Raw genomic sequence first — 22,715 nt, forward strand, 5'->3', positions numbered from 1 at the left:
ATGTCCGAACTATAAAAATATAATGTTAATGATCCCCCACGGCGAATGGCGTAAATGTAAAAAAAAAATTTTTTTTTAAGTCCAAAAATGTCAGCTTTTTTGTCACATCAAACTGCAAAACATTTCATAAAAAGCAATCAAAAAGTGACATAAAAGCAAACATGGTACCAAAGCAAACTGCAGATCATGGCGCAAAAAAAGAGCCCTCACACATCCCTAAATCCGGAAAAATAAGAAGGTTAGAGATAGTCAAAATAGGGCAATTTTAAACATACTGATTTTGTTAAAAAAAAAAAAAAAGTTTGAGATTTTTTAAAAAGCAGTACAATAATAGAAATGTATGTAACCATAACCCCCAAATTTGCAGAATTAAGATTTTGTTTTAAATTTTCTTACACACAACATTTTTTTGGGGGTTTACCATACATTTTAGTATGTTTACAAGCCCTCATGGGTCTGGGAATGGAAATATGAGTTATGAATTTTAGAAGGGGAGGAGGAAAAAACTAAAACGCTAACATTAAATTGGCTGTGTCCTTAAGGTGAAAATGGGCTGAGTATTCCAGGAAAAAACTTTTTTATATATATCAACTGGCTCCAGAAAGTTAAACAGATTTGTAAATTACTTCTATTAAAAATCTTAATCCTTTCAGTACTTATGAGCTTCTGAAGTTAAGGTTGTTGTTTTCTGTCTCAATCCTCTCTGATGACACGTGTCTCAGGAAATGCCCAGTTTAGAAGAGGTTTGCTATGGGGATTTGCTTCTAAACTGGGAGTTTCCCGACACAGGTGTCATCAGAGAGGATTTAGACAGAAAAGAACAACCTTAACTTCAGAAGCTCATAAGTACTGAAAGGATTAATATTTTTAATAGAAGTAATTTACAAATCTGTTTTAACTTTCTGAAGCCAGTTGATATATAAAAAAAAGTTTTTTCCTGGAATACCCCTTTAAGGGGTTAAATTATACAACATCCAGATTGATGGCAGAAGTAACCCTGGCACTACGTTACCCACTACAGCACCCCCTGTGGCAGGTCTGGATGTGGTCTGCACTGTAATTATCTAGTCCTTACTTAGAATGGAATATCATTTTGCGGCGAATTACCAGCGGGCACAGGAGAGTGGAGCTGCTGTCTGTAATTGCGGAGCCACAAAGGCCTATTTATCCTGCAGAAAGCCGTCATTACGCCTCACGTCTGGAGTCACAGGACTGAAATTAGGTGGATTCCTCCAAGAATAAACACTGCAGACACAGCGCGCCTTGTATCAGGCTGGGACTTGTCTTTGAAGCCGACGTTCCGCTTGCACCCTTGAAATTTTTCATGTCTGTGCTGTTGTTTCTGCCGTTTGTGTTTTGCATGCAACCCCTTTGCTGTTTCGATGGAAGTTGTAGGGGTTATCCACGAAAAAACTTTTTTTTATATTTCAACTGGCTCCAGAAAGTTAAACAGATTTGTAAATTACTTCTATTAAAAAATCTTAATCCTTTCAGTACTTTTGAGCTTCTGAAGTTAAGGTTGTTCTTTTCTGTCTAAATCCTCTCTGATGACACCTGTGTCGGGAAACTCCCAGTTTAGAAGCAAATCCCCATAGCAAACCTCTTCTAAACTGGGCGTTTCCCGAGACAGGTGTCATCAGAGAGGATTGAGACAGAAAAGAACAACCTTAACTTCAGAAGCTCATAAGTACTGAAAGGATTAAGATTTTTAAATAAAAGTAATTTACAAATCTGTTTAACTTTCTGGAGCCATTTGAGATATATATATATATATATATATATATATATATATATATAAAAAGTTTTTCCTGGAATACCCCTTTAACTTCTTTAATATGATGATTGGCTGGTCTCTTGTTTCCCTCAGACCTCTCAACCTTCAGGGGCTAAATTGATGTTCTTTATTGTGCAGCTTACACTCACCCCTAATTGGTGACCTGTAGACGATCAAGTGTCTGACTTCTCCAAATTTGGGGTTTAGTTTGTAAATCGGTTTTACACTGTATCTGATAACTGAGAGTGGTATTATGGATGGGATAAAACTGCTCATGAGAACCACAGGCTTCACATTACAATATAGTAACACATGAATAGTGACAAAAGTACAAGAAACTTATCTCAGCCAGTCACGGCCAAGCTGAGAGGCAGATGAGTAGCCACAATTATGTAATGTCGAGGGCGATGCTATAAGCGGTCTCATCACTTTGGGGTGCGGCATATTGGAAGGGGCTTGTCTTCTGAAGCCTGGTGGTTTTAGTACAACTTGCGCCAGAAATTAGTTAGAGTAGATTTAGAGTGTGTCATTTCAAGGTTTTTTGTTTTATTTTTTATCTTTTAAACCAGTGAGGGTCCAAGTGCTGAAAACCCCACCGATCGATATAACTGGTAGAAGTTCTTGTTCTATAGACTTTTATAGAACTTGTACATACTCACCCTTCATTCTAACAATTATTTGGGGTCTCAGGACCCTCATTGGTTAAAACACTTGACATATGATGTTGCTGCTGCATGTTTCATGGCGCACAGTAGGGCTGGGCGGTTTGGCCAAATATGTGTATCGCGGTATTTTTGTAACTTATGGCGGTTCCACAGTATATAACAGTATTAGCCCAGCGCTGCACTGTCCTCATTAGGTAAATACTCACATATCACCCGCCAGCGCTGCCCTCCTCATCCTCCTGTTTGTTGCGGCTGTCGGCGCTGACACTCTATTACTGAATCCCTATGCCCAGGCTGCAAAAGGTAAACAAAAATAAACTTTAACGCATGTTCCCACGTTGGCCTTACGCTCTTACGGCTTCTTACATGACAGTGGGCTCAACCTATCACCGGCCGAGGCGGAACATCGTTGCGGCCGGTGATAGGCTGACGGCTTTCTGACTTTCCATTTCCTAGGAAGCTGGTCCAGACCAACGGGGAAGGTGAGTTAAAGTTTATTTTGTTTAACTTTTGCAGCCCGGGCATAGGGATACAGTATAGAGCAGTGGTCTTCAACCTGCGGACCTCCAGATATTGCACAACTACAACTCCCAGCATGCCCGGACAGCCAACGGCTGGGGGTTGTAGTTTTGCAACATCTGGAGGTTGAAGACCACTGGTTTAGAGTGTCAGCGCCGGCGGCCGCAACAAACAGGAGGGCAGCGTTTGCGGGTGACATATGTGAGTAGTACCCCGATGGGGACAGCGCTGGGCTAATAATTAATGTGGGGGGGGGGGGGAGGACAGCTCTTGCGGGTCACATATGATGTTATGATTCGTTCCCAGATGTGGGGACAGCGCTGCGCTGGGCTGATAATTCATTCATTCCCGAGGCGGAGGGGCCAAACCGGTATTGCGGTATGGGTTAAAATTCATAGCGTGCAGCACAATAATTTCGGTATTTGGTATGAACCGGTATACCGCCCAGCCCTAGCGCACAGTGACTTATGTTGCATTGTACAGCTATTATGAAGCGAGCATGGGAACTGTCCTTGCTTCATAGACAGTTTCTGACAGGAAACTTCCCTGAACAACCCCCCCCTTGGTTTTGTCGTTTTGAGGTTCTCTGTGCAGGTCCCATGGCGATCTGCTCAGTTTGCCTCAGCATACTCTACCAGTGGATCATCATGTGAGGTCACATCCCAGAATAAAGTGGAATAAAAAGTAAAACCAATAAAACCCTACAGGTCATGGCACAAAAAACAAGCCTTTATATAACCTCCTATACCGAAAAAAAGTTTATAAGGATTACAATAGGGCAAATTTAAATTTTTTAGCATGCCCTTACATTCATTCATTCATTCATTTATTTTATTGTTACACTAGTACAAAATTGTGTAAATATGGGTATTGTTGCAATGGTAACGACTCGCAGAATAAATATAACAAGTTTTAACCCCTTAAGGACCACAGGTTTTTCCGTTTTTGCACTTTCGTTTTTTCCTCCTCACCTTTTAAAAACACTTTTTCATAACACTTTTTCAATTTTGCACCTAAAAATCCATATGATGGCTTATTTTTTGTGCCACCAATTCTACTTTGCAGTGACATCAGTCATTTTACCCAAAAATCTGCGGCAAAGCGGAAAAAAAATCATTCTGCGACGAAACTGAAGAAACCCCCATTTTGTAAATTTTGGGGGCTTCCGTTTCTATGCAGTACATTTTTCGGGAAAAATGACACCTTATCTTTATTCTGTAGGTCCATACAATTAAAATGATACCCTACTTATATAGGTTGGATATTGTCGTACTTCTGGAAAAAATCATAACTACATGCAGGAAAATTAATACGTTTAAAATTGTCCTCTTCTGACCCCTATAACTTTTTTATTTTTCCGCATACGGGGTGGTATGAGGGCTCATTTTTTGCGCTGTGATCTGAAGTTTTTACGCGGTACCATTTTTTGTATTGATCGGACTTTTTGATAACTTTTTCAAAATTTTTTCATGATATAAAAAGTGACCAAAAAAAAAAAATATGTTATTTTGGACTTTGGAATTTATTTTTTTTTGCGCATATGCCATTGGCGTGCGGTTTAATGATATATTTTCATAGTTTGGATATTTACGCACACGGCGATGCCACATGTTTATATTTATTATTTACATGTTTTTTTTTGTTATGGGAAAAGGGGGTGATTTGGACTTTTATTAGGGAAAGGGTTAAATCACATTTATTAACTTTTTTTTACACTTTTTTTTTTTTTTTGCAGTGTTATAGCTCCCCTAGGGGGCTATAACACTATACACACTGATGACTGCAACGCCATAGCTTTGCATTGATCAGTGTTATTGGCGGTCGATTGCTCAAGCCTGCATCTCGGGCTTGGAGCAATCAATCGCCGATCGGACATGCCGGAGGCAGGTAAGAGGACCTCCGCTCGCGTCCTAGCTGATTGGGACACCGCATTTTCACTGCGGGGGTCCCGATCAGCCTCACTGAGCAGCCGGGAAGCTTATATCGCGGGAGCCGGCCAAGGACCTACATATACGTCCTTGGTCGTTAAGGGGTTAATATAAAGTGCAATGTGTTAAAATGTCCCCCCCGTCCCCCAAGTTGCTAAATTCTGTTTTGTTTCCCCAACATAATATTTTTTTTCCTTTGCATACATTTCTTGGTAAAATGAAAAATATTTAGCAAAGTACAATTGGTTGTGCAATAAACAAGGCTTTATATCGACCTGTAGATGGAAAAATAAGAGTTGTGTCTCTTAGAAGGTGAGGAGAAAAAAACAAAATGCAAAACTGAAAGGTGGCTGTGCCTAGGGCTGGGCGGTATACCGGTTCATACCGAATGCCGAATTTTTTGTGCTGCACGATATGAATTTTCCCCCATACCGCAATACCGGTCGGGCCCCTCCCCCTCGGGAATGTATTATCAGCCCAGCGCAGCGCTGTCCCCACATCAGGGAACTAATCCTATGTGACCCGCCAGCGCTGTTCTGCCCCCCCCCCCCCAATTAATGATCAGCCCAGCGGGGTACTACTCACAGATGTCACGTTCAAGCACTGCCCTCCTGCTCTTTGTTGGGGGCCGCCGGGCGCTGGAACTCTATACTGTACGCCAGTGGTCTCCAACCTGCAGACCTCCAGATGGTGCAAAACTACAACTGCCAGCATGGTGGGCATGCTGGGAGTTGTAGTTTTGCAACAGCTGGAGGTCCGCAGGTTGGAGACCACTGCTGTACGCTGTATCCCTATGCCTGGGCTGCAAAAGATACAGAAAATAAACTTTAAACTCACCAACGTCGGGGCCTTACGCTGGGTACTGGAACGCTGGACAGCCGTCAGCCTATCACCGGCCAGAGCGATGTCCCGCCCCGGCCAGTGATAGGCTGAGCCCACTGTCAATATAAGGAGCTCTTGCCGGCTTCTTACATAACAGTGGGCTCAGCCTATCACTGGCCGAGGCGGGACATCACTCCGGCCGGTGATAGGCTGATGGCTGTCCGGCATTCCAGTCCCCAGCATGTGGCCAACGTAGGTGAGTTTAAAGTTTATTTTCTGTATCTTTTGCAGCCCGGGCATAGGGATACAGCGTACAGCAGTGGTCTTCAACCTGCGGACCTCCGGCTGTTGCAAAACTACAACTCCCAGCATGCCCGGACAGCCGTTGGCTGTCCGGGCATGCTGGGAGTTGTAGTTTTTCAACAACTGGAGGTCCGCAGGTTGGAGACCACTGGCGTACAGTGAGTTCCAGCGCCAGCGGCCCCCAACAAAGAGGAGGAGGGCAGTGCTTGAACGTGACATCTGTGAGTAGTTCCCCGCTGGGCTGACTATTAATTGGGGGGGGGGGGGGGGAGGGCAGAACAGCGCTGGCGGGTCACATGATTGGGGGGGGGGTGAAAATACCGTTATATACCGTGGAACCGCCGTAAGTTAAAAAAAAAATGCGTGATACACATATTTGGTCATACCGCCCAGCCCTAGCTGTGTCCTCAAGGCATAAACCCCCCTGTGTCTTGATGACTGGTGCGCGAGGTGTTTCTTCATGTGTGAACATACCATGTCATCTCTGCCCCCTCCAGCAGGTGTTTAGTTTCTTTTATTTAGTCTACAACACTTGTCATCTGCATATAAACATATACGGTCATGAAACGGACCTAAATGAGTCTAAGTAGACTATATTTGGCCCGTTTTGGTTTATGGACCTTGCCACATGTAGTCATGTATACTGTGCATCTGAATACATTTTTTGACGGTAGATCCTAATGGTGATGTAAACCGGTCCTTGTGATGCTACGTTCTAGCGAGTCCAGACATTCCTTTGTGAGCTGAACGCAACAGTAGCCCTACTCTCTCCCTCTGCCAATACATTGTAACTGCGCTGACACAATGGGATGTTTAGGCTGTTTTCCTCAGAGAGGATTGTCTAAACTTAGAGTAACAGGCCCTCGGCTATGTGACCTATTAGGTTTTTAGTCTCGGGAGGTAAATAAGAACGTCCCAAGTCACAGCTGTAGCAGACATTTTGAAACTGTTGAGGAATTGAAACAGAAAGGGGGGGGGGGGATTTCTCAAAGATTTACGCTAGACTGGTATGAAAAAAAAAATCTATCCGCACCTCTCTGGAATAGATTTCACTTTGAGGTGCACAAGATGTGACTAATTAAAAAGGCTGCACCTCTTAAAGGGATATTCCAGTGCTTAAAAACGTATCCCCTATATATGTTGGGTTGTCAGGCCTCTGGCACCCCATGTAATCTTCAGAAATGTGCCCAGACTCTCCCTGCTGCATGGAGTGGTGGGGTTGGTAAGACGTCCATGCGTTGTAGATGGGAGCACTTGAGATTAGAGATGAGCGAACTTCCAGTAATTCGATTCGTCACGAACTGCTCGGCAGTTGCTAACTTTATCCTGCATAAATTAGTTCAGCTTTCAGGTGCTCCGGTGGGCTGGAAAAGGTGGATACAGTCCTAGGAGAGAGTCTCCAGCCCACCGGAGCACCTGAAAGCTGAACTAATTTATGCAGGCTAAAGTCAGCAACTTCCGAAACGAGAAGTTTGTGACAAATCGAATTACTGTAACTTCACTCATCTCTACTTGAGATACCAGAGTATGGCACTTGGGTATATATGGCTTGCTCATAGACAATGTATGGAGCGCGTGCTGACCCCACCGCTCCATGCAGTCGGAAGAGTCCCCAGTTTGAAGATTGCAGGTGGTCCTAGAGATTTAGTATAGCGAGCCTGTGCAGGATCATAAAGTTTCATGGTATGGGCACTAAAGGTCACATATTGCTGGGGGAATTTTCTGGGTATGGTCACTCGTGTCTTCTGTCATTATGTCTGTAGAATGCTGGGGAGGACGACACTGTGCAGACAGTCACTCACGTCCTAGCTGTTACTACTTCTGTAGATCACCAGTGGGGGCCTAATGCTCTGTGAGAGACCATGTCTCTTCTTACTGTCACTGTATACAAAAAAAAAGGTTGCAGCAGCACTCTTGGTGAAAAAATTTAGGCTCTTAGCGCACTTTTTGATCAAAACGTGTCCCCCCATCCACCACGCGGAGGTGGCCGCATTTCGGGTGGGACCCTAACACACACTCTTCTTACTGTCACTGTCTTAAGATTCCTGAGGGCACGCTTTATGGATGGTCACGTAAGTTCTCAATGTTACTGTCTGTAGATCAGAGGGAAGTCTACAAATGGTTACTCACATTTCTTGTTCTCCCTATGTCTGTAGATTGCAGAAGTGTGGTGTGTGTGGTGTAGGTAGCACTGCAGATGACTGCTTACTCACTGTCACATCTGTAGATCACTTGGGGGGGATGCTGTGTGGATGTGTCCCTCACTGTCTATAGATTGCTGGGAGTCATTCATGTCCTCTCTGTCCTGCGCACTCTGCAGATGACCACTCGTGTCCTCTCTGTCCTGCGCACTCTGCAGATGACCACTCATGTCCTCTCTATCCTGCGCACTCTGCAGATGACCACTCATGTCCTCTCTGTCCTGCGCACTCTGCAGATGACCACTCATGTCCTCTCTGTCCTGCGCACTCTGCAGATGACCACTCATGTCCTCTCTGTCCTGCGCACTCTGCAGATGACCACTCGTGTCCTCTGCTGTCCTGCGCACTCTGCAGATGACCACTCATGTCCTCTCTGTCCTGCGCACTCGGCAGATGACCACTCATGTCCTCCCTGTCCTGCGCATTCTGCAGATGACCACTCATGTCCTCCCTGTCCTGCGCACTCTGCAGATGACCACTCATGTCCTCCCTATCCTGCGCACTCTGCAGATGACCACTCATGTCCTCCCTGTCCTGCGCACTCTGCAGATGACCACTCATGTCCTCCTCTGTCCTGCGCACTCTGCAGATGACCACTCATGACCTCCTCTGTCCTGCGCACTCTGCAGATGACCACTCATGACCTCCTCTGTCCTGCACACTCTGCAGATGACCACTCATGTCCTCTCTGTCCTGCGCACTCTGCAGATGACCACTCATGTCCTCTCTGTCCTGTGCATTCTGCAGATGACCACTCATGTCCTCTCTGTCCTGTGCATTCTGCAGATGACCACTCATGTCCTCTCTGTCCTGCGCACTCTGCTGATGACCACTCATGTCCTCTCTATCCTGCGCATTCTGCAGATGACCACTCATGTCCTCCCTGTCCTGCGCACTCTGCAGATGACCACTCATGTCCTCTCTGTCCTGCGCACTCTGCAGATGACCATTCATGTCCTCCCTGTCCTGCGCACTCTGCAGATGACCACTCATGTCCTCCCTGTCCTGCGCACTCTGCAGATGACCACTCATGTCCTCCCTGTCCTGCGCACTCTGCTGATGACCACTCATGTCCTCCCTGTCCTGCGCACTCTGCAGATGACCACTCATCCTCTCTGTCCTGCGCACTCTGCAGATGACCACTCATGTCCTCTCTGTCCTGCGCACTCTGCAGATGACCACTCATGTCCTCCCTGTCCTGCGCACTCTGCAGATGACCACTCATGTCCTCCCTGTCCTGTGCACTCTGCAGATGACCACTCATGTCCTCCCTATCCTGCGCACTCTGCTGATGACCACTCATGTCCTCCCTGTCCTGCGCACTCTGCAGATGACCACTCATGTCCTCTCTGTCCTGCGCACCCTGCAGATGACCACTCATGTCCTCCTCTATCCTGCGCACTCTGCAGATGACCACTCATGTCCTCCCTGTCCTGCGCACTCTGCAGATGACCACTCATGTCCTCCCTGTCCTGCGCACTCTGCAGATGACCACTCATCCTCCCTGTCCTGCGCACTCTGCAGATGACCACTCATCCTCCCTGTCCTGCGCACTCTGCAGATGACCACTCATGTCCTCCCTGTCCTGCGCACTCTGCAGATGACCACTCATGTCCTGCGCACTCTGCAGATGACCACTCATGTCCTCTCTGTCCTTCGCACTCTGCAGATGACCACTCATGTCCTCTCTGTCCTGCGCACTCTGCAGATGACCACTCATGTCCTCTCTATCCTGCGCACTCTGCAGATGACCACTCATGTCCTCTCTATCCTGCGCACTCTGCAGATGACCACTCATGTCCTGCGCACTCTGCAGATGACCACTCATGTCCTCTCTATCCTGCGCACTCTGCAGATGACCACTCATGTCCTCTCTATCCTGCGCACTCTGCAGATGACCACTCATGTCCTGCGCACTCTGCAGATGACCACTCATGTCCTGCGCACTCTGCAGATGACCACTCATGTCCTGCGCACTCTGCAGATGACCACTCATCCTCCTTGTCCCTACATCTGTAGCTCGCTGGCCTGACACAGGAAGCTGTGAAGCTGACACAGTGCTAAACCATCATCTCACATTCTCTGGAAATGCTGCACAGGAACACAACGTGACTGTTTGCTGTGTACATTCACCGTTTGTTTCCTGCCAAGTTACTGTAGACATTCCAGCGAGCACAGAGATCACCAACAAGCGCCCATTATCCCCCGACGGCTGCGTGTTAACCCTTTCCTTGCTGACTGACAATATGGCTACAAAGCAGATAAAGTCTCAGTATCATCTTCAGTGGTGATAGTTTCACATATCAGAGTGCGGGGATGGTTGTGTGTAATTTCTGTCCCGCTGACAGGGATTCTTTATGTTTTACAGTGGGTTTCCCATACCTGCCTCATTGTTAGAACTGATTGTACTTAATATATGTGTACGGAATTGGCTGTATTCCTTGTAAGACTGCACTTTCCCTGTAGAGGTGCTGAAGGGATATAGAACGGTTCTTAATTGGTTCTGCTCCAAGTCACTGCTCATTTCTGGAGGTCCCAGCAGCCGAACTTTGATCCTCTTATTTTCATTGGAGCTCCCCTATTAAGACTGATGACCTTTTATATGAGAAAGATTGTTCAGTGTGGGAAACTGCTGGCCATGCCTCTTTTTTTCCATGTATGGCAAATTTATCTTGAAGTGTTTTCTTCCTTCCTAAAGAGTCTCTCACTCACCCAGCTGTACTTGGTGTGGAGTTAGCTCCTTCACCAGTATCTTGGGATCTTGACCTGGAGACAACTTGTCATATTGTGGGTGGACAGTCACATTTAGGAAAAGTAACCCTCCCCTTGTTTTTAGATGGTGGGAAGTTCTCTGCCTCCTAAGACTGTGAAGTGGATAGTGTTCCTGTCATATTAAAGGGGTACTCCAGTGGAGAAACCTTTTGCCAGAAAGTTGAACAGATTTGTAAATTACTTCTATTAAAAAATCTTAATCCTTCCAGTACTTATTAGCTGCTGAATACTACAGAGGAAATTCTTTTCATTTTGGAACACAGTGCACTCTGCTGACATCACGAGCACAGTGCTCTCTGCTGACATCTCTGTCCATTTTAGGAACTGTCCAGAGCAGTATATGTTTTCTATGGGGATTTTCTTTTACTCTGAACAGTTCTTAAAATGGACAGAGATGTCAGCAGAGAGCACTGTGCTCGTGATTCAGCAGAGAGCTCTGTGTTCCAAAAAGAAGAGTTTCCTCTGTAGTATTCAACAGCTAATAAGTACTGGAAGGATTAAGATTTTTTTAATAGAAGTAATTTACAAATCTGTTTTAACTTTCTGGCACCAGTTGATTTCCACCGGAGTACCCCTTTAACTTGAGGCAGTGACTATATTATGGTGGATGTCAGTAGAATTTGTGTGTATGTATGAACAAAACCAGCCCTGACCCACTCCCCTTTGTACCAGCAGACAAGCTGTAAGGGTTAATGTTTGGTTTGCAAAAATATTTTCCCAAACTCTCTTGCCCCATCGCCAGTCTCCACCCCACCGCCCACATTTTTCCATAATTACATTCCAAGACAAGCAAATACACATCTGACGCCGTGGCCTCAATGTCTTCACTGGGATTTTGTTTCTTGTGACGTCATCTTTTTTGTAGAGTAAAACAAAACCTGCAGCCGAATACTAAGGTCAAGGTGAGAAGCGGGACCACATGGGGGAGGCGGCGACAACAAGAACTCTTATTGATCCCGCTACCGGTTATCACTAAGGCGATCAGTTCTGCTGGTTGTGATGGACTAAAGTGTATCTCCATATTCAAGCCCAAAACTTTGTTGCCATTAAAGGCTCATATCTTGCATGATGAGGGGAGTGTGTTGGGGGGGGCGGGGGGGGGGGGGGGCACATATTTATTCATTAGTCTATATAGTGTGGAGGAAATCTATTTTTATTCCATAATGCACTATGGTGTTGTCAGGAAACCAGCAGGGTAGAACTGCAGCTCTGGATGTGACTGGAGAAAAAGGCAGTACAATAATTGAATAGTGACTGCAGTGGTGGATGTGACTGGAGTATTAGAAGAGATAATAGTGTGTAGATATACAGGGTGTGAATCAATGTTATTCCATCATAAATGGACCCCACTAGTTGCTCGATGGGAATGCGTGCGGATATGTGATGTTATCCTCTTACCCACATCATCCACTTGTGTTGTCTGCCCCTAAATGTTTATGGTTTCTGATGATTTTTCCTCTTTCCTTAGGTATTTGTATCAAATGTGGGAAAGGGGTATATGGAGCGAGCCAGGCCTGCCAAGCCATGGGAAACCTGTTTCACACCAATTGCTTCACCTGCTGCTCATGTGGTAAGTGTCCTCCCACCTCATTGGGGCCTCAGGATGATGAATGCAGTGACTGATGCATTCTGTAATGTCGTGTTTCCCAACCAGAGTGCCTCCAGGTGTTGCGAAACTACAACTCCCAGCATGCCTGGACAGCCAAAGGCTGTCCAGGCATGCTGGGTGTTGTAGTTTTGCAACATCTGGAGGCCCCCTGGTTGGGAAACACTGCTGTAATGGAACGTTCTGCAACTTCTTTATACTTTTGAGTTTCATTCATCACCATTTTTAAGATTTCTGCTTGCTGTAAGTGAATGAAAGCAACCTTGTCTCTTAGGGAGTTGCAGAACTATAGATGGTTAAACTCTTATTTTGATAGACCTGTATGTTTCTAATATAGGAATAGTAAGATACCACTTGTCTGTAAAGCGCCCCCCTTCACCTGTTGGTATAATGCAGTGTGCAGACTCTACAATAGGTGTCAGTTACCAGAGCAGTAGATAGAATTAAGTCACTTCTTGGAATTTTGATAACATTCTGTGTAGTTGGGTCAGATGAGCCAGATCTGAGACTGAACCTGCTCTGTATCCGGCAACACGTAGAGTATGTGACAAAGGACTTTGGGGAGAGAGGGCGTGAGATGCACCACCATACGTGGGTGACATGATGCAGTACACGTGTATGAAGTGTAATAGGTCTCATGATAGATGGTTCTGTACATTGCATTTCCTTTGCACGGCTGCTTCTCCCTGCTGTCGACCTCGGGGTTGTGATTTTGGGTTGGGATGTATTTGTCGTCCCAAGTCTCATCCTGGGTCATCACATTGGATGCCTTTGCAGCTTGGCAGGAAACGGGGAGATCGCGGGAGAGGGGGTGCAGCTATTTTTGCCACTGTGGGACAGGATATTGTGCAAACTCTAGATTCACAGGGTGAAATGTGAAACCACAAACCTAATGAAGTGCTCACCATGTCTTCAATAGTGTGATGAATGTTGGAAGGCCTACACTGAATGTTGGAGTGATGAGACCTCAGCTTGTGCGCATAAAGGAAAGCATGGTTTGTTGATAAGTTTGTTTGAACCATGCAGCAGTTCCAGGAGAATGAAAGTCTACTCAACGCTTAGGCGTTTAACCCCTTAACGACCACAGGGATATATTTACGTCCATGGCCGGCTCACGATCTGCGAAGCGCACTCAGAAGCTGAGCGCGCTTCGTATCTGCGGGGTCCCGGTTGCTATCAACATCCAGGAGCTGCGGCTAATACTGGACATCGCCGATCGGGCTGATGTATGGTATTAACCCTTCAGACGCCTCGATCTAAATTGATTGCAGCATCTAAAATGGGAGAATGTGCTGCCGGTTAGCTCAGCGGAGCTGTTCGGGACCGCCGCAGTGAAATCGCGGTATCCCGAACAGCTGAGAGGACAGCGGGAGGTGCCTTACCTTCTTCCCAGCTTAAAGGGGTATTCCAGGAAAAAAACTTTTTTATATATATCAACTGTCTCCAGAAAGTTAAACAGGTTAGTAAATTACTTCTATTAAAAAAATCTTAATCCTTTCAGTACTTATGAGCTTCTGAAGTTAAGGTTGTTCTTTTCTGTCTCAATCCTCTCTGATGACACCTGTCTCAGGAAATGCCCAGTTTAGAAGAGGTTTGCTATGGGGATTTGCTTCTAAACTGGGTGTTTCCCGAGACAGGTGTCATCAGAGAGGATTTAGACAGAAAAGAACAACCTTAACTTCAGAAGCTCATAAGTACTGAAAGGACTAAGATTTTTTAATAGAAGTAATTTACAAATCTGTTTAACTTTCTGGAGCCAGTTGATATATAAAAAAAAAAAAGTATTTTCCTGGAATACCCCTTTAACGCATCATATCGCATCGGTCCCGGCGCTAATCAACGGCCGGGACCCGCGGCTAATACCACACATCGCCGATCGCAGCGATGTGCGGTATTAACCCTTTAGAAGCGGCGGTCAAAGCTGACCACCGCTTCTAAAGTGAAACTGAAAGTGACCCAGCTGCTCAGTCGGGCTGTTCGGGACCGCCGCGGTGTCCCGAACAGCTGACCGGACACCGGGAAGGCCCTTACCTGCCTCCCCGGTGTCCGATCGGCGAATGACTGCTCCGTGCCTGAGATCCAGGCAGGAGCAGTCAAGCGCCGATAACACTGATCACAGGCGTGTTAATACACGCCTGTGATCTGTGTAAGAGATCAGTGTGTGCAGTGTTATAGGTCCCTATGGGACCTATAACACTGCAAAAAAAATGTTAAAAAAAAGTGTTAATAAAGGTCATTTAACCCCTTCCCTAATAAAAGTTTGAATCACCCCCCTTTTCCCATAAAAAAAAATAAAACAGTGTAAAAAAATAAAAAATAAACATATGTGGTATCGCCGCGTGCGTTAATGTCCGAACTATAAAAATATATCATTAATTAAACCGCACGGTGAATGGCGTACGCACAAAAAAATTCCAAAGTCCAAAAAAGCGTATTTTGGTCACTTTTTATACCATTAAAAAATGAATAAAAAGTGATCAAAAAGTCAGATCAAAACAAAAATCATACCGTGAAAAACCGCCCTGTACGTGGAAAAATAAAAAAGTTATAGGGGTCAGAAGATTACATTTTTAAATGTATAAATTTTCCTGCATGTAGTTATGATTTTTTCCAGAAGTGCGACAAAATCAAACCTATATAAGTAGGGTATCATTTTAACCATATGGACCTACAGAATAATGATAAGGTGTAATTTTTACTGAAATATGTACTGCGTAGAAACGGAAGCCCCCAAAATTTACAAAATGGCGTTTTTTTTTAAATTTTGTCGCACAATGATTTTTTTTTCCGTTTCGCCGTGCATTTTTGGGTAAAATTACTAATGTCACTGCAAAGTAGAATTGGTGACGCAAAAAATAAGCCATAATATGGATTTTTAGGTGGAAAATTGAAAGGGTTATGATTTTTAAAAGGTAAGGAGGAAAAAACGAAAGTGCAAAAACGGAAAAACCCTGAGTCCTTAAGGGGTTAAGCAATCAAGCACAGATACTGATCAATGCATTCCTATGGAAATGCATTGAACAGGGCCTGCAATCAGTGTATGCAATGTTATAGCCCCTAGAGGAGGGCTATAACACTGCATAAAAAAAAGTTTAAAAAAAACAATGTGATTTAACCCTTTCCTAATAAAAATCTGAATCACCCCCCTTTTCCCATTTAAAAACAAAAGTGTGTAAATAAAAACACACGTGGTATCGCCGCGTGCCTAAATGTCCGAACTATAAAAATATATCCTTAATTAAACCGCACGGTCAATGGCGTATGCGTAGAAAAAATTCCTATAAAAGTAAACCAACTAACAGGTAGTGTAAGAAGCACCAGGTGTTCAAATAGGATGAGACACTCTGATAATCCTGACACATTCTCGTGCTTACTAATACAGTAATTTATAGTGTAAATGTACATTTATATTATAGTAGGGTAGGAGAATATGTCTTCCTCTGTGTAGATAAAAGGATAATTCCAGGATGCACAAATAGGTTATGTGAAGAGTCATGACTGCTTCTTGCCTTATTTAAATGGATCACATGTTATCACTGCCATTTTGCCTAGCCACATTATTCTGGCAACTTTAACTTCATACCATACTTCATTCTGTGAAGAATATAGTGGTTTGGCATGCTGTACACATGGTCAGTGGCAGTGCTGTCTGTTCTGGTAAATTCCATATATCAAAGAGCGTCCCTGTGGCATCTGACTTGCTGTGGTGTTCACTCTGCTCACTCGTCCTTACTGCCAAATGTGCCATCGTAATGATCTTAGGGAATGATTACACCCAGTAGTTACTTGTGATGGACGGCTCTTACCATCTTGTGGGGAAACTCTCTGTAGTTAAGTTCTTTTAGATTTTTTTTTTATTTCTCTATCATGTTGGGAACCGACTACAAAGTTGGGATGTTTATCCCCTTAAGGTGCCTGAACAGCAAAAACAAACAAACACATGGCATACTATTTTGGAAACTACACCCCTCAAGGAACGTAACAAGGGGAACAGTGAGCCTTAACACCCCACAGGTGTTTGATTACTTTTAGTTAAATTTGGATGTGTAATTTTTTTTCCCACTAAAATGCAGTTTTCCCCAAAAAATTTTTTACCTTTTTACTAGGGGTAATATGAGAAAATGTCCAACAAAATTTGTAACCCCATTTCATCAGAGTATGGAAATACCCCATGTGTGGATGTAAAGTGCACTGTGGGTGAACTACAATGCTCAGAAGAGAAGTCACGTTTGGCTTTTGGAGAGAAAATTTGGTTGGAATAGAAGTCGGGGGGCCATGTGCGTTTACAAAGCCCCCGTGGTGCCAGAACAGTGGACCCCCCCCACACATGTGACCCCATTTTGGAAACTACACCCCTCAGAGAATTTAATAAGGGGTGCAGTGAGTATTTACACCCCACTGGCGTTTGACAGACCTTTGGAACAGTGGGCTGTGCAAATGAAAAATTACATTTTTCATTTTCACGGATGACTGTTCAAAAAAAATCTGTCAGACACCTGTGGGGCGTTGGGGGTTTATTTTTCTGGCACCATTGGGGCTTTGTAAACACACGTGGCCTTCAATTCCGGACGAATTTTCTCTTGTTATGCTCCGTGAGGGGTGTAGTTTCCAAAATGGGGTCACGTGGGTTATTTATTTTTTTGCGTTTATGTCAGAACCGCTGTAAAATCAGCCACCCCTGTACAAATCACCAATTTAGGCCTCAAATGTACATAGGGCGCTCTCACTCCTGAGCCTTGTTGTGTGCCCGCAGAGCATTTTACCCCACATATGGGGTATTTCTGTACTCAGGAGAAATTGTGTTACAAATTTTGGTGGTCTTTTTTTCCTTTTACCTCTTGTGAAAATAAAAAGTATGGGGCAACACCAGCATGTTAGTGTAAAAATGTTTCCTTTCCATAAGAGGTAAAAGCAGAAAAAGCCCCCCAAACGTCCAGCTGTTGCAAAACAACAACTCCTAGCATGCACTGACAGACTGTGCATGCTGAGAGTTGTACCTTTGCAACAGCTGGAGGCACCCTGGTTGAAAAACCTTCAGTTATGTTCTGTTACCTAGCTCAGTGTTTACCAACCAGTGTGCCTCCAGCTGTTGCAAAACTAAACACCCAGTATGTACTGATCGCCGAAGGGCATGCTGGGAGATTTAGTTATGCCACAGCTGGAGGTATGCAACTACATGCACAGTGATCTCCAAACTGTAGCACTCCAAATATTGCAAAACTACAAACCCCAGCATGCCCAAACAGCTGTCTGGGCATGCTGGGAGTTGTAGTTTTGCAACATCTGGAGGGCTACAGTTTAGGGACCACTGGCTTCCGTAGTCTGCACCAGGGAGTCGCATGTCATCGCCGCCGGTCACATCACGGTTCCCCTGCTCTGCCCTGTCAACTGTGGGTGGGCAGAGCGGGGGAACCGAACTTTAACCTCCCGCCACCGATCTGCTATTGGTCTGTCGCTTCAGGGGGATCGGTGGTGTCTTTGACAGCCCCATTTCCCCTTATTTTCCGGGTCACCGGAGACCCGTATGACCTGGAATCGTTGAATTCCGGTGTGGTCCTCGTCCGGTGAGTGGCAGGGACCGGAGAAACGCGGGACGTACCTTAAGGACTCAGAATGCCCTGCATCCTTAAGTGTCAAAAAAAATTTAAATAAAAATGAGAAGCTGGGCCAGTGCTGTCTGCACCATGAAACAGTCACAGCTGGTATAGGGGACTGTGCTATAAAAATTTACTTGGAGCTTTATTTTTTCACCATTTCCAAGATCCTATTGCTTTTTAAGTGGTGAACAATCGGCCTAGACCCTCCAAATTTACACATTTCTACTTGCACTATTATATTGTAAGGCCTATAAGTCCTGTAAGGTATATTGTTCCCATTCATTCGGCATATTTGCTATCTGGCCTGCAGGTGCCAATTTAAAAAAAGCGCTTTGGGGTGTCTGGGGTGTTGCAATGGTGGATAAAGAGTCTGGTGGTATTAACCCATAATTGTCGTGACACCAGGGTGTGGTTTGCTTAGTATAGGAGATCCTGCCACCAACCGGCCCACAAACGTCAGGAATAATAAACGGAATGTCCACAGCAGAATTTATGAGATAACTGGAAATTTTATGCAACTGTCTTTACAATTAAACAGTTTCTCCTGAGGTAACCGGGATGCAGGTTCCTCACAGGCTTTGCTTGGACTAACAGTAATGAGCTTTAAGCAGGCCACTGTGCTACTAATTATAAGATTTGAGTAGAATAGTAGTCACACAGGATTTGTAGGTTTGAGCTTTATAATTCACGGTTTTAGTGGCTGCTGGTTCTTTAGGCTGTGGCCTAGTTGAGATGACTGAAGATATGCTGATTTGCGGATTGTGCTTGCTTGATAGTCCGGAACTAAGAGAGAGAATTTACAGACTACAGCCCTTTATATAATAGGGGGGCTGGACTATGCTCATTGGCCAGCAAACCTGTAAGTCCTGAACCCAGTGAACTCTGGGTACATCACATGACCCAGGAAGGTCCTTGAACATATGTACATTCACAACTGTAGATCACATGACCTGGGAAGGTCCTATACATGTATACACTATATAAAATACATTAAATAATAGACATGTAAATACAATTAAATGAGGCGACCAAGGAGCAAGCCCTGCAGGAGAGCTCTGTGGAGATGGAGGAGCTCTAGCTGTGGGGACTTAATACAAGGGACAGGACAAGGTACTATACCGGGACACCACACTTTATGAAGGGTTTTTTGATCTGACGAGTCTATGCTGGGTGGCAAATATGCCAGATGGGTCCGGCTCCCTGCCCTATTTCCACCTAGGGGGCAACGAATGGGACATTGGACAGCAAAGATCTAGCTTGTAGAATTTGGCATTCCCATCAGGGATGGTGCTGCGTTGAAATGTTAAAGGGTATTCCACTGCTCAGCGTTTGGATTAAACTGTTGGAGCCGGCGCTCGGAGCTCTTGACTTTGCCCCGCCCCCTCATGATGTCACACCCCGCCCTTATAATGCAAGTATATGGGAGGGGCCGTGACGTCATGAGGGGCTGGGCTATGACATCCCGTGCTCCCAGCTCCAGCGTTCGGGAACAGTCTTTTCCAAACACTGAGCAGCGGAGTACCCCTTTAACCCAGCCAAACATACTATCTGGGCTGGAGAGAGAGAAAATATATTTGGAAAGTTTTCAAACCCATTTTACATTTTTCACATGTTATGTTGTGACCTGGTGCTAAATAAAAAGTAGTTTCCCCTATAATTCTGCTCTCGATAATCCATAATGACCATGTAAAAACTATTTTAGAAATTTTAGCAAATTTATAAAAAAAATAAAAATGTAAACATTAGCCTCCATAGTTAGTTTGGTTTAAAAAAAAAACATGCCCATTAGGTTCAACCAAGGAGATGAGTAGGTGGATTAAGGTAAGGGGTATGGTTGGATTAAGAGGTGGAGCTATGACTCTTTAATGCTACATAGGCATTAATGTTGTTTTTTATTAAGAAGTTACCTAAGCCTATGTTGGAGCCCTTAACTCGTTTTGCTGTGACCAGTTTCTCAGACTGTTCAAGATATTCACAGCTTTTCTGGTATAGTAAAGAGAGCTTTTCACCTCTGGAGAAAAAACACATGTTTTTTTCTTCCAAACAGGACTGCCCCCTTGTCTTTTAACGCCTTAACGACAATGGACGTAAATGTACATCATGATGACGTGGTACTTAGCGCACCATGACGTACATTTACGCGCAGACATGATCGCGAGCACCGGAGCAGAAGATCCCCGATAATACTGAGCAGTGCTGTGTCCTATACATAGCACTGCACAGTATTAGCAATCAACTGATTGCAATGAATAGGCCCCTATGGGGAAATAAAAAGTGTAAAAATAAATAAATAAATAAAGTACAAAAATGTAAAATAAAAAAGTTTAAAAAAATTTGAAAAATCCACTCCCCAATAAAAAGTAAAACGTCCGTTTTTCCCCATTTTACCCCCAAAAAAGCGTAAAAAAATTATCAATACACATATTTAGTGTCGCCGCGTGCGTAAAAGTATGAACTATTAAAATATATTGTTAATTATCCCGTACGGTGAACGGCGTAAACGTAAAAAAATAATAAAAGTTCAAAATTGCTGCTTTTTTGTCACATTTTATTAAAAAAAAAATGAATAAAAAGTAAAACCTAAGCAAAGTGGTACTGATGAAAACTACAGATCATGGCGCAAAAAATGAGCCCTCATATCGCCCCATATACGGAAAATGAGGTTATAGGTGGTCAAAATAGGGCAATTTAAAACATACAAATTTTGTTAAAATGTTTTAATATTTTTTTTAAGCGGTACAGTTATAGAAAAGCATATAACATGGGTATCATTTTAATTGTATTGACCCACAGAATAAAGAAAACATGTCATTTTTACCGGAAAGTGTACAGCGTGAAAACAAAACCTTCCAAAATTTGCTAAATTGCGGTTTTCTTTTCAATTTTCCCACATAAATAATATTTGTTTGGTTGCGCCATACATTTTATGGTAAAATAAGTGATGTAATTACAAAGTACAATTGGTGACGCAAAAAACAAGCCCTCATACTAGTCTGTGGATGGAAATATAAGAGAGTTATGATTTTTAGAAGGCGAGGAGGAAAAAACGAAAATGCAAAAATAAAATTGGTCTGGTCCTTAAAGGGGTATTCTGCCCCTAGACATTTTATATCCAAAGGATAGGGGATAAGATGTCAGATCGCCGCGGTCCAGTTGCTGGGGAGCCCTGGAATCCCCGATGCAGCACCGCGCTATCATTACAGCACAGAGCGAGTTCGCTCTGCACGTAATGATGGGCAATACAGGGGCCGGAGCATCGTTACATCACGGCTCCGCCTCTCGTGACGTCACGGCCTGCCCCTTTCAATACAAGTCTATGGGAGGGGGCGTGGCGGTCGTCACGCCCCCTCCCATAGACTTGCATTAAGGGGAAGGGCCGTTATGTCACGAGGGGCGGCGCCATGATGTCATGCTGCTCCGTCCCCCGTATCGCCCGTCATTACGCACAGAGCGAACTCGATCTGTGCTATAATGATAGCGCTGTGCCGCAGCGGGGATCCCAGGGCTCCCCAGCAGCGGGACCGCGGCGATCTGACATCTTATCCCCTATCCTTTGGATAGGGGATAAGATGTCTAGATGCGGAGTACCCCTTTAATGCCAAAATGGGCCTGGTCCTTAAGGGGTTAAAGTTTTTTTTTTTTTACCTGGAACAATTTTTCCCATATTTTTTGTATAGTCCATTTATATACTTAAATGGTACCTGTCATTTAGGAAAACTTTTGATATATCATAGAGACTAGGGCTGCACAGTATGGGGAAAATGTGCGATTGTGATTATGGGCTTATTGTTGTATTGTGATATCGATATGCGATATAATAATTAAATGGTGAAATCCCCCAATTTTATGTCCAATCTCCTCCATTTCACATCTATCCTCCTATTTTATGCCCACCTTCACCTTCAATTTCTGTCTCCCCCTGTCACATTCTCTCCCCATGGTCACATCTCACCCCCCCCCCCCCCCCCCACCACCACAACCACCACCGTCAAGTCATCTAATTCAAGAATTCACTACATTTTATTCTTTTAATTTTTATTTAACCGTGATGTTCCATGCCCATTATTAGTTGAGTTGCATGCCGTTGTACTTTTTCCAGCTCCACAGTGTCCCTTTTATGAACAGGTGCCCAAAACTGAACAGCATATTCCAGGTGAGGCCGTACCAATGCTTTATAAAGGGGGAGTATTATGTCCCTGTCCCTCGAGTCCATGCCTCTTTTTATACATGACAATATCCTGCCTGCTTTGGAAGCAGCAGCCTGACATTGCATGCTATTCTGTAGTCTGTGATCTACAAGTACACCCAGATCCTTCTCTACCAGAACCTCTCCCAGTGTTACTCCACCTAGGACATACAATGAATGCTGGTTTTTAGTACCCAAAAGCATAAAATTATCTTTCTCCACATTGAACCGTATTTTTGAAGTAGAGGCCTGGGGCCTGCACGTCTTCCACAGTCTGCACCATGCTCCAAACCTGGTGTCATCTGCAAAAATAGAAACAGAGCTGTTAACCTATTTATTAAT

The 22,715-nt window shown here is 44.3% G+C and overlaps 1 protein-coding gene across 1 annotated transcript in view; it reads left to right on the forward strand.

Annotated features, from left to right (window-relative positions):
- LOC130276295 (Wilms tumor protein 1-interacting protein homolog) overlaps positions 1 to 22,715 on the forward strand; it is a 60,262-nt gene that overhangs the window by 14,634 nt on the left and 22,913 nt on the right. The window contains exon 2 of the mRNA XM_056525466.1: positions 12,453 to 12,554. Coding sequence (XP_056381441.1) covers positions 12,453 to 12,554 — 102 coding nt within the window. The remainder of the gene's footprint in view (positions 1 to 12,452; positions 12,555 to 22,715) is intronic.

This window comes from Hyla sarda, chromosome 6 (genome assembly GCF_029499605.1).
Source record: "Hyla sarda isolate aHylSar1 chromosome 6, aHylSar1.hap1, whole genome shotgun sequence".
NCBI classification, from domain to species: Eukaryota; Metazoa; Chordata; class Amphibia; order Anura; family Hylidae; genus Hyla; species Hyla sarda.